Source organism: Dasypus novemcinctus, chromosome 17 (assembly GCF_030445035.2).
Source record: "Dasypus novemcinctus isolate mDasNov1 chromosome 17, mDasNov1.1.hap2, whole genome shotgun sequence".
Taxonomy (NCBI): Eukaryota; Metazoa; Chordata; class Mammalia; order Cingulata; family Dasypodidae; genus Dasypus; species Dasypus novemcinctus.
Window position 1 is genome coordinate 32544705 of NC_080689.1, and position 13235 is coordinate 32557939.

Consider the following 13235-nt stretch of genomic DNA (forward strand, 5'->3'; position numbering starts at 1 on the left):
TTATTTGAAAGGAGGTAGCAAGGCTGAATGTATAAGATGTGTATGGCTGAAGTGTAGGACGTTTGGGGAAGATGACACTACAGAGGTAAGTCATATCATTATGTTGAGTAGCACACTAAGGAATTTGGATTTTATTGTGAAGATGAGGTGGTGAAGAATTTTAAGCAGGGACATAAGATAATATTTGAATTTGGAAACAATTAATATAAAATGAAAGTTAAATTGGGGGAAATGGATGTAGCTCAACCAACTGGGCTCCTGTTTACCATATCCAGGGTTTGATGCCCAGGGCCTCCTGGTGAGGGCAAGCTAGCCTATGTGACAAGCTGACCCACGCAGAGTGCCAGCCCATGCAGGAAAGCAGCCCTGCGTGGGAATGCTGCCTAGCTGCAGGAAAGCCGCCCCACACAGAAGTGCTGGCTGACGCAGAGAGCTGGCACAGCAAGATGATACAAGTGACACCGAAGAGAGAAAATAAGAAGACATAGTGGAACAGGGGAGCTGAGGTGGTGCAAGAGAGTAATCGCCTCTCTCCTGCTCTGGAAGGTCCCAGGATTGGTTCCTGGAGCTGCCTAATGAGGATACAAGCAGATACAGAAGAACACACAGTGAATGGACACAGCAAATGGACAGAGAGAGCAGACAACAGGGGGAATGGGGGGGGAGGGGGAGAAATAAATAAAATCTTTAAAAAAAAAAAGTTAAATTGGAACAAAGGAGCCCAGCTTAAGAGGCTGCTTTAGAAAAACCTAAACTCAAGAGTTAAATAGAAATAATACTGTTATTAAATAAGTACAGAGAGATTGACACATCTGTTTAAAAATCCTAAAAATCTATCCTTTTGCTTTCAGGACCAACTAATCTAATATTGAATCAAGTTCCACCAGCCCAAGTTCCATCAAGTTTAAAAATACACAGATTCCGAAATACAAATGAGAACAAAAACTTTTGTACCTGATACATTTCTTATTTTGGGTATCTATTAAAAAGCTCTAAATGTGCTGACTCACCGAACATGGCAATATGCTAATATCCATCCATCATCCACCAACACCCGCCTTTCAGGTCTGAAATTCATTTTCAAATCCATTCCATAAGCTCCATATACATGTACCAAGAGAGGTTTCTTCTGCAAATCTTCAGAATCCGTTTTGTGGAAAATGGTCATTGGCACTTGCTTTCCATCCTAGAATTGAAGAATTTTTAAATATATAAAGAAAAGTCTTTAAAAACAGTTTTATCCCCAAATTAAAATACACATTCTCATTTGAAAACTTCAATTACAGGCAATAAATGGAGATACCAGTGTTATCAAATAAGGAGGAAATCTTCCTTTCATTCTTTATTATACTCAACTTTCACAACCATATAACTTAATTTTTCACTTCTCAGTACAGAAAATTCCTCATAAAACTTGGTATAGCTTAACTTCGGTAAAATAATCTTGGTTTTTTCATTTCCCTGCTTCCTCCCCAATGTCAATCATACAATCAGAGTAAAACTTGATGGTTGGAAACTTGTGAAAAGGAAGCGGCAAAGATGGTAGCAACTACATGATGGGCTGGATCCCCAAGTTCATCAGTAGTGCAAAAACAGCAGAAAGTTACAGCAGCTTCCACTTAGCAGTTGCTCTCCTTCTCCCTTAATGTGTGAAGAATCCTCAAGTACAAGAACTTAGTTTTACTATTTTTTCCATTTGGAATAAAAGAAATTACAACATTTTGCTTGACTGGCATAATACCATGTTTATATAATAAAGCAAAACCAAACAAAGCCTAAAAGTATGTTTGTTGCAGAGAAATCTGGACAGTGAAACACTAAATTAAATGGTTAAACTAATTATTTTTAGAGATGCAGCAAAAAGGACTGAAAAGCAGTGATACTAATTTCTGTATTTTGTATTTGTATCAAGCACATACTGTTTTTGTAATAGTAGAGTATTAATAATGATTTATCAAAAATACTTTTAAAAATTAATGAAATAAAGGGAAGTGGATATGGCTCAACCGATTGGACTCCGTCTACCACAATGGGAGGCCCTGGGTTCACCTGCAGAGAGCTGACGGCCCGTACCTGCGGAGAGCTGGCACGGCAAGATGACACAACCAAAGGGAGACAAACAGACACAGAAGAACACGCAGTGAATGGACACAGAGTGCAGACAGCAAGCAAGCAGCAAAGGGGGGGTCTGATAAATAAATAAATCTTGAAAAAAATTAATGAATTAAAGAAAAAATTCATAATGAAAAAAGTCTTATTGTCATAAATTCATTCTTTGTTAGCACGTGTGAAATCTGATATATGACATGCTAAAGTCCAAAAATTCTGTAAATTCAAGGCCACTGTTTATATATTGTATCCTACTTGCATAAACTTGGAAATTCTGTGTATTGGGTTTACCTGGAATATAAATATCTGTTGTTACTTCTTCTTCTACTTCTCATCCCTTGTGTCCTTTCGAGCTTAACTCTTAATCATCCTAGAGGTCTTACCTGAGAAATCACTTCCTCACAGAAGCATTCCCTGATCTCTCCAGTCTAAGTGAGGATCTTTGCCATAAGCCTCCACTGTACTTGTATGTCTTCCTTTGCAGCAACCAGTATATTTGTAATTACTTCTTCAACATCTGTCTCCTGCTAGCTTTAAGCTCCATGAGGGCAGGGACTGTATTAGTCTAGTTCACTCTAATCATTACCTACCACCTTCATAATTTTTGAAAAAACTGCACACCAACTTTGATTATTTTCTTAATTTCTCTTTAAATCAGCTTTTAAATTAAAATATAAACATGAAATCAAGGGCTAGCTGTAAATTTCTAATGCATGTTAAAATATTTGGGTATTAAAGTTGAGAAAAAAAATCCAGGTACCCCCTAAAATCATTTGCGTCTTATTGTGGTATATGGAATACATTTTGGGAAAGTATGCTAATACAATACTTTGCAAACAGTATGTCTTTTAGTAAATGTGGGTTGAAACTGGAGATTGCAAAGACTTACCTTGCTTTTGGCTTCTAGACGTAAAACACGACTAGTCTTTGTGATTGGGTCTTCATGCCCAGTTTCCTCAAAGAGTTTACCTTCTGCAAACTTATACGTGTAATATTTGGGGGGACGAATTGGAGAGCACAGCTGAAAGGGGCAGTTCTTTGGGTCAGAATTTGTATCCATTATGAATCCACAGGCCCATGGAGGGAGCTAAAGAAACAAAATAGCTATTTTTACTCTTTACCTAGACTCTGAGTATAATTAAATTTCTGAGTCTATCTAATATCACATAATGCCTCACTGAATGGGTACTTTGTCACAACAAAATCTTTTTCAAGTAAAAATCAAACAAAAGTCTACATTAATGATTAATAAGGAAAATGATCGGAAAATGACTTATTACGATTCCAGATTTATACGAAACTCCTTTAATAAAAAGGTTTACTTTGGGATATAAACTTGGGCAATGAAATAGCAAAATGGTTAACAGTACGTGTAAATCAAATGGTAATTCTGGAACCCAGCAACATCTCCAAGATTTCTGTTTTCAGAGAACATGAAATCTCTCACATGTGTTTTTAATAATTTACCCACCAGTTCTTTTCCTGCTGTCTGGACAGCCAGAGTGATGACAGTTATTATTCCAGGGCTCAGCAGCACTAAAGCATTTATAATCTATTTCTACCTTTAGCTCCCAGGCTAACCATTGTGCAGAACAAAACCTTACATAGTACATCCACTCTGAGAGACTCACAGCTATTAGGCTTAAGATTCTTAACTTTAAGAAAGAAGGAAAGGAATCAAAATTTATTCTCTTAAAGCAGCAGGGTCCAGCTTCAAGCCTTCTACTAATATCCCTCTTATATCCCTTTTAAAGACCTCTGTAAGCAGGTTGGCAGAATGTTAGAAATGGTACTGAGAGTCAGAACATTAGGAAAATTGCCTTCCTTTACCTGAGTAATTGTAGAAATGGCAAATTTCCTTAGAAAATCAGGTCTTGGCCCAGCAATGCCACTGGTAGGCACTATTCAAAATGGGTGGATAGGGATGAGTGCATAAAGAGTACACCATTTAACCTGTAGAAACTACAGTCACAAAGCTTATGTTCACAGAACAAATTTCTTCTAAATATCAGAAAAATCTTTTTCCTAAAACAATAAAAAGGACATAAATTTGTAATGTCTCTTTAGAAGAGTTCCTAATTTATTCTTTTTAGTTTGGGAATTATTTTAAGGGATAATTTGTACATTTAAATCTAAGTCATAATTGGAGAGAAAAATGTATACATTTAAGTTGAGAAATCTGTTGGCATAACTACAAGTGGGCAAATTGAGACTTTAGTGGGGATGAAAAAACAAGTGAGAAGCATTGCTACTGACCTTGTAACAAGGACTCAGAGAGGATACAAGGTTTCTTAGCCTACAGAGGTACACCTTTGCCTGCCTTTTGGTGAGACTTTTAAGACAGTTACATGTAGAAAGTTGTCTTAGCTTTAGCCCAAGTTGTTCTAATAAATCAAAAAAGTCTTTGGGTGTAGTTCTAAAAATAATGGGGTTAAGCTTAAAGTTTTAATCACAACAAAAATGGCCCCAAGGCTATTGACTTTTTAAAGTTTGTCTAGCTGATAGAGAAATAAGTACTAATTGGCTCAAGGATATCTTAAGACACAGCTCCTACTGAGATAAGCCTGTGATATATCACCTGTGCACACTTCCCACTAAGATAAAGCCTGCAGTATCATCTGTGTATAAAAAATTCAAAATAATAAATTGGCCAGGTACCATGCAGATATTCCTTAAGTATTTGACAGAAACAGGATTCAGCATTAGCTAACTATAATTAGTGCATTAAAAGAATGAGTAGGACATGATATGCTGACAGAAAATTACCTGGGGTATGCAAATTCTTCCAAAATATAAATCCATGTCAGCACAAAGTGAAAATTTCCCAACTTGCTTAGATATCAAATATCATAATATATATCTTTGTATGGAAAAAAAGTACTCCCAGGAAATACTGATGACATGATGACCAAGGATAGGAGGGAAATATATGATGAGTTTTTATTTCTATTGCTGAGATTAGGTTTAAAAAGAACTTTTACTATAGTGCTACTGGGTAGAGATGTTATATAAAGAAATCCTTCATAATCCACTCATACACTGGCTTAAAGATTTTTATGTATGACATTTTTTATGCGTGTTAATCAGTGTGGTGATTCAGTTCATGAAGGAAAGACTCTGATCTTTAAAATTCTTGTTATGTAGCACTGGTATAAATATAGTATTTAACTCCTCTTGATGATGACTCAATACTATACAAGGCCTATAGGTACTACAGGTTGAAAACTGGCAGAGAATGAAGAGACAGAAGGTATAGAATAAATTAAAGACAGGATGTCTATTCTAACAGAAGTTAAAACCATGGAAAATAAAGTGTCTATACAATAGGAATACTTAAAAATATGTAATGTAAAGGGTATTATTTACTTAGAAGTTAAATCTTCTTATAGCAGAGTAAATGCCACATGACATACCTAATTTTCTTCACGTAGGATTTTATTGTAATAAATGCTCTGCTAGAAATGACATTCTCTTTCATCCCTATTTGCATGGGCTGAAATAAGAATAGATACACTGCCAGTTTTCTGATTAAAGATATCTGACTGTGGCATTAATTAGCAAGTGAAAAGAAATGCTTTCAATCCAGCAGATGAAGGCAATAAGGAAACCCCTAAAGTCAATCACCATTCTTGTTTTAGAATACTTAAATTTTCTTCTAAGAGACCAGACATTCTATTTGATAATTTAAGAGAGTAGCTTGACATTTTCAATTGTTTTAGGCATTATTTCTACATTATTTGTTTCTATAACTATAATAATCTCAAAACTAATCCCACTGCCCTTTATCTCTTCTTGCATCATTCTACCATAACATGGCTGCCAGATAACCTCATGATGTATCTCACTCTACTACTCAAATCACAGCCCAGCTCAAAAACTGCAAATATTCCCCTTTTCATAATTTATGCATAAAGCTCTCACCTTGACAAAGAACTTCAAATCACCCCCAGAAATTTATTCTGCTTCAATAAAATGGAAATATTAGCAGTTTAGTGAACATTTTATGAACTCCAGCCTTGGGACCATTTTTGTTATTTTATGGACTTATTCAGCCATAAAGTGTCATTCCACTCCCCACATGCCAAAATCCTATGTATCAACTAGAATACAGGTCACCAGAAAAATGAGAGTGGAAAGCTGAGGTTTAACCTAGGAGAATTGGTAAAATTTTGAAAATGAATAGAAATGGTAAACACATATCATAGTTTTTATATATCCTAGAAGGAAAGCTAAAAAATGAAACATGGGACTGTACAACATAGTAAATCCTTATGTAAGAAATGAGAATGGTTAATTGTGCATAAATAAAATGTTTTTCTCTGAAACAGAACAGATGTACGTTGACGTTACAAGATGTTAATAACAGGGTGCTATGTGGGCGAAAATACAACCAAAGCAAACTATGGACAGTAGTGCACAGTAATATAAATCTTCCATCAATGGTAAAAAAAAAAAAAAAGCTAAGTGAAAGAAACTAGACAAAAGGTACTACATATTGTTTGACTCCATCTATACAAAATGTAAATAGAAATAAAATAGACAGAAATAGATTAGCAGTTCTGTATGGCAGGGGAAGGAAAGAGAGATTGAGAGGTGACTACTAAGGAATGCTTTTGTTTATTATTATTATTTTTGGAATAATGAAAATGCTCTCATACTGACTGAAGTGATGAATGCACAACTCTGATTATACCAAACGCCACTGAATGTACACTTTGGATGGACTGTATGGTGCATGAATACATTTTAATAAAATTGATTTTAAAAATTCTATATATCCGCTTAGGCTCATCTCAAATTCCTCTTACTCCATAAAAACTTTTCTGAGCCCTCTTCCTCTCCTTTGAGCCCCACAGTACTTTTTACAGTATTAGTATCAACTTAAACCCGCCTTTCACTTAATCTTTGTGTACTAATTTCTCATGCTAAACTGCATCCTCAGGCCAGATATAATGCCCACCACAGTACTTTATACAGGCATACCTCATTTGTAAATTTATCTTTATTAGAGAAATTGTGGCCTTATAGAACAATCGTGCATAAAATACAGAATTCCAATACACCACCCCACCACCAACACCATGCACTGGTGTGGAATATTTGTTATAAATGATAGCACATTTTTATAACTGTACTATTAATTAAAGTTCATGGTTTAATTTAGGGTTCACTGTTTGGGTGGTGTCGTGTAGTTCCATAATTGTAAAAAAAGGTTTTAATCTGTTATCATATATGCAATCTAACATTTCCCCTTTTAACCACATTCAAATATAAAATTCTGTGCTTTAACTGTGTTGACAATGTTGTGCTACCATCACTACCCTCCATTATCAAAAGTTTTCCATCATTCCAAATAGGAACCCTGTGCTATTTTACGCCTTAACTTCACATTCCCTATTCCCACTCTGTCCCCTGGTAACCTATATTGTAGATTCTGACTCTGTAAGTGTGCCTATTTTACTTGTTTCAAGTCAGGTGAGATCATGTAATATTTGTCCTTTTGTGTCTGGCTTATTTCACCCAACATGCTGTCTTTGAGATTCATCCATGTTGTTGCATGTATCAGGACTTCATTCCTTTTATGGCTGACTAATATTCCATTGTATGCATATACCACATTTTATTTATCCATTCATTGGTTGATGAATATCTGGGTTGCTTCCATCTTTTGGCAATGGCGAATAATGCCGCTATGAATATCAGCGTGCCAATATCTGTTTCAATCACTGCTTTCAATTCTTTTGGGTATAAACCTAGTAGTGGGATTGCTGTGTCATATTTAACTTTCTGAGGAACTGCCAAACTGTCTTCCAAAGCAGCTGTATGCAGCCACCAGCATGAAATTTATGTTCCTATTTCTCGGCATCTTCTCCAACATTAATTTTTTTAACTTAAAAAAAAAGTTTTAACACTTAATTTTTCCTTTTTTTAAAAATAGCAGCCATTCTAATGGGTGTGAAATGGTATCTCTTTGTGGTTTTGATTTGCATTTCCCTGATGACTAGTGATGCTGAACATCTTCCTATGTGCTTTCTTGGCCATTTGTATATCTTCTTTGGAGAGAAGTCTGCTCAAGTCTTTTGCACATATTTTAACTGAGTTGTCTTTTTGTTGTTAAGCTGAGGAATTTCTTTATATATTCTGGATAGAAAAACTTTATTGGATGTGTGGTATCCAAATATTTTCTTCCATTGTGTATGTTGTCATTTTACTTTCAAGATAAAATCTTTTGAGGCATAAAAGTTTTAAATTCTGATGGGTCCCATCTATCTTTTTCTCTTTCTTTTGTTGCTTTTACTTTGGGTGTAAAATCTAAGAAACCATTGCCTAACACAAAGGCCTGAAAATGCTTCCCTAGCATCTTTGTTCTAGGAGTTGGATAGTACTAGCTCTTATATTTAGATCTTAGATCCATTTTGAATTGATTTTTGTGAGGTAGGGATCACCCCCTTTTTTCTTTCAAATGGAGATACAGTTTTCCCAGTACCATATATTGCATAGACTACTCTGTCCCAATTGAGTACTTTTTGCTCCTTTGTCAAAAATCAGTTGGCCATTATTGTGAGGGTTGATTTCTGAGCTCTCAAATCAATTCCATTGGTCTGTATGTCTGTTCTTGTGTCAGTACCATGCTGTTTTTACTACTTTTGCTTTGCAATAAATTTTAATATCAGGAAGTGTGAGCCCTCCAACTTCATTCTTTTTTTTCTCTAGTGATTTGGGGCCCCTTACCCTTCCATGTCAATTTGATGATTGGTTTTTCCATTTCTGCAAAGAAGTGTGCTGAAATTTTGATTGGGATTGCACTGAATCTATAAATTGTTTTGGGTAGTATTGACATCTTAACAATACTTATTCTTCCAACCATGAACACAGAATGTCATTCCATTTATTCAGGTTTTCTTTAACTTCTTTTAGCAAAGTTTTGTAGTTTCTGTGTACACAAGTCCTTTATCTCCTTGATTAGATATATTCTTAGATTTTTTATTCTTTCAGTTGCTATTGTGAATGGATTTTTTTCCCTTCTGATTTCTTCTCCTGATTGTTCATGGATTGTGTAATAGAAAATTAATGATTTTTGGGTTTTGATCTTGTACCTCATCACTTTGGTGAATTCACTTATTAGCTCTAGGGGCTTTCTGTGGATTTTTCAGGTTTTTCTGTATATAGGATGATATCACCTGCAAAAGGGGGAGTTTTACTTCTTCCTTATCTATATGGATGCCTTTTCTTTTTCCTGTCTAATTTCTCTGGCAACAACTTCCAGTTCAATGTTGAATAACAGTGCTGACAGTAGTTATCCCTGTCTTTCACTATTAAATAACAGCTGTGGGTTTTTGGATATGCCCTTTATCATGTTCAGGAAGTTTCCTTCTATCCCTAGTGTTCTAAGTGTTTTTACCATGAAGGGATGCTGGATTTTGTCAAATGCCTTTTCTGCATCAATTGAGATGATCTTATGATTTCATTCATTTTGTTAATGTGGTGTATTACACTGATTCTACATTGAACTAAACTTGCATGCCAAGGATAAATCCCACATGATCACGGTATATAATTCTTTTAATAAGCTGTTTGAGGGAAGCGGACTTGGCCCAATGGATAGGGCGTCCGCCTACCACATGGGAGGCCTGCAGTTCAAACCCTGGGCCTCCTTGACCCATGTGGAGCTGGCCCATGCACAGTGCTGATGTGTGGAATGAGTGCCCTGCCACGCAGGGGAGCCCCATGTACAAGGAGTGCACCCCGTAAGGAGAGCTGCCCAGCGCGAAAGAAAGTGCAGCCTTCCCAAGAATGGCGCTGCACACAAGGAGAGCTGATGCAACAAAAAGAAACACAGATTCCTGGTGCCGCTGATAAGGGCAGAAGCGGTCACAGAAGAACACACAGCAAATGGACACAGTGAGCAGACAACTTGGGGGGGGGGGGGGAATAAATAAAAAATAAATCTTTAAAAAAAAAGCTGTTTGATTTGGCTTGCTAGTATTTTGTTGAGGATTTCTGCATCTATATTCATACACGATACTGGTCTGTAGTTTTATTTTTTTGTGGTACCTTTATCTGGTTTTGGTCTGAGGGTGGTGATGGCCTCACGGAATGAGTTAGGGAGTATTTCTCCTCCTTCAATTTTTTGGAAGAGTTTGGGCAGAACTGGAGTTAAGTCTTCTTGGAATGTTTGGTCGAATTTCCTTGTGAAGCCATCTGGTCCTGGGCTTTTCTTTTTTGGAAGGTTTATGATTACTGATTTTATCTCTTTAAGAGTAATTGGGGTGGTGCTGCAAGGACAGTTACTGGACATTGTAAGTCCTCCCATGGCCCACTGGGTGGAATGTGGGAGACTGTGGGCTATGATGTGGACCACTGACCATGAAGTGCAGCGGTGCTCAGAGATGTATTCATCAAATGCAATGAATGTCTCATGATGATGGAGGAGACTGTTGTTATGGGGGGAGGAGTGGGGTGAGGGTGTGGGGGGTATATGGGGGCCTCATATTTTTTTAATGTAATATTAAAAAAATAAAGACAAAAAAAGGGAAAAAAAGAGTAATTGGGTTTGTTGAAATCTTGAGTCACTATAGGAAGATTTTGTGTTTCTAAGAATTTGTCCATTTCATCTAGGTTATCTAAACTTATTGGCATACAGTTGTTCACAGTATCCTCTTAAAGTCCTTTTAATTTGAGCAGGATCAGTAATAATTCCCATTTCAAGTTCTGATTACAGTTATTTCTACTCTCTTTTTTCTTATCAGTTTAGCTAAAGGTTTGTCAATTTATTGATCTTTTCAAGGAACCAACTTTTAATTTTTTTGATTCTATTGTTTTTTATTTCATTTATCTCCAAGCTAATCTTTATTTTTTTCCTTCTGCTTGCTTTGAGTTTAGTTTGCTCTTCTTTTTCTAGTTCTTCCAATTTTGAGGTTAGGTCTCTGATCTGATGTCTTTCTTTTTATTAAGTATTTCAGATCCATAAATTTCCCTCTTAGCACTGCCTTTGCTACATGCCATAAGGTTTGGTATTTTATATTCTCTTTTTTATTCACCTCAAAATATTTGCTAAACTTGTTTTTAATTTCCATTTTAATCCATTGGTTGTTTAAGAGTATGTTTTTCATTTCCACATATTTGTGAATTTTCCCTTTCTCCCTCTGTTATTGACTTCTAGCTTCATTCTGTTGTGGTCAGAGAATATACATTTTATGATTTATATATACATATATACACACACACACACACACACACACATATATATTTTTCTCTGGGTCCTGGGGGCCCAGAACTGAACCTGGGACCTCATATGTGGGAAGCCGGTGCTCAACCACTCAGCCACATTGGCTCCACTGAGTTGGATTTTTTGTTTTGCTTGTTGTTTTTTTCTTTAGGAGGCACCAGGAACTGAACCTTGGACCTCCCATGTGGGAAACAGGCACTCAACCACTTGAGCCACATCCACTCCCCTGATTTTAATATTTTTTAATTTATTGAGACTTGTGTTGTGACCCATCCTATGTTTTTGTTGGGTGCAGTGTTCTATATGTCTGTTAGATCTGGTTGGTAGTTTAGAGTATCATTCAATTTTTATACTTCCTTATAGACCTTCTGATTAGATGTTCTATACATTGAGAGTAATGTGTTAAAGTTTCCTGATATTAATGTAGAACCATCTTTTTCTCCTTTCAAATCTGTTAGTATCTGCTTCGTCTATTTTGGGGGCTCTGCTATTAGAGGCATATATATTCACATATATTTATAATTGTTACAACTTCCTGTTCAATTGTTTCCTCTTTATCAGTATATAATAACCATCTTTGTCCCTTATAATTGGTTTTATCCCATATTAATATAGCCATCCCAGCTCTCTTTAGTTACTACTTGCATGGTATATTTCTTTCCCATCCTTTCACCCTTAACCTACTTGTATTGTTGACTTTAAGGTGAGTCTCTTGCAGACAGAATATATTTAGGTCATGCTTTTTCATCCATTCTGCCAATCTCTGTCTTTTGACTGGGGAGTTTAATCCACTTACATTAAAAGTCACAACTTAAGAGTACTTTCTTCTTCTATTTTGCTATTTAGCCTTTGTTAAGTTTTATATCTTTTTTGTTCCTCACTACCTTAATGCCTACTTCTATTTATTTGCTTTCTTGTGTTGTACCATATTGAGTATCTTCTTATTTCTATTCGGATATATTTTTCATCTATTTTGTGACTAACATGAGGTTAAATTTAACATCCTAAATATGTAACAATCATAATTGGTTTGATAGCAACTTAACTTCAAACCCTCCTGGGCATTTTTCTTTTCAATAGCATGCACATATACTTGCCCTAAACCTCTTTGTCCCCCCCTTTTTTTTTTTTTTACTTTTATTACCACTTATATCTTTGTACATTATATGTCTAAAAACAGATTTATCTTTACTTTTTAATGTATTTGCATTTTAGCACTTGTAGGAAGAAGAGGAGTAACAGTTAACATACTAAACAATACACTACAATAATACTGCCATTTATAATTACCCAAATGATTACCTTCACTGCAGGTCTTATTTCCTTATGCCACTTTGAACCTTGTGTCCTTTCCTTTCAGTCTGAAGAACTCCCTTTAGCATTGCTTGTATGGCAGGTCTATGAGGAACTCTTCAGCTTTGGCGTATCTGACAATATCTTAATCCTGCCCTCGTTTTTGAAAGAAAATCCCACTGGATATAAAATTCTTGCCTGGGGGAGCAGATGTAGCTCAGTAGTTGAGTGCCTGCTTCCCATGTTCAAGGTCCTAGGTTCAATCTCTGGAATCTCCTTTAAAAAAAAATTCTTGGCTGGTAGTTTTCTTTCAACACTTTAAGTGTTTCAACCCACTGCCTTCTTGCCTCCATGCTTTCTGATTATAAATTAGCACTCAACCTAACTGGGGCTCTCTTGTACCTAACACGATGCTCTTTGCTTGCAGCTTTCAGAACTCTGCCCCTGTACTTTGCATTGATATTGTGATCAATGGATGTATTTTTCTTCCTGTTAATCCTATTTGATGCTCTCTGGGCGTCCTGCTCATATTTATGTCTTTTGATAAGTTTGCAGAGTTCTCTGTCATTACTTCTTCGAGCATTCCTTCTGCCCCTTTCTCTTT

The 13235-nt window shown here is 36.0% G+C and overlaps 1 protein-coding gene across 10 annotated transcripts in view; it reads right to left on the minus strand.

The window, feature by feature from the left end:
• PREPL (prolyl endopeptidase like) overlaps positions 1-13235 on the minus strand; it is a 76980-nt gene that overhangs the window by 7432 nt on the left and 56313 nt on the right. For all 10 annotated transcript variants that reach the window (XM_004447323.5, XM_071208801.1, XM_004447324.5 and 7 more), the window contains 2 exons: positions 2999-3196; positions 1011-1186 (listed from right to left, as the gene is read on the minus strand). In XM_004447323.5, the coding sequence (XP_004447380.1) occupies positions 1011-1186; positions 2999-3196 (374 nt within the window). The remainder of the gene's footprint in view (positions 1-1010; positions 1187-2998; positions 3197-13235) is intronic.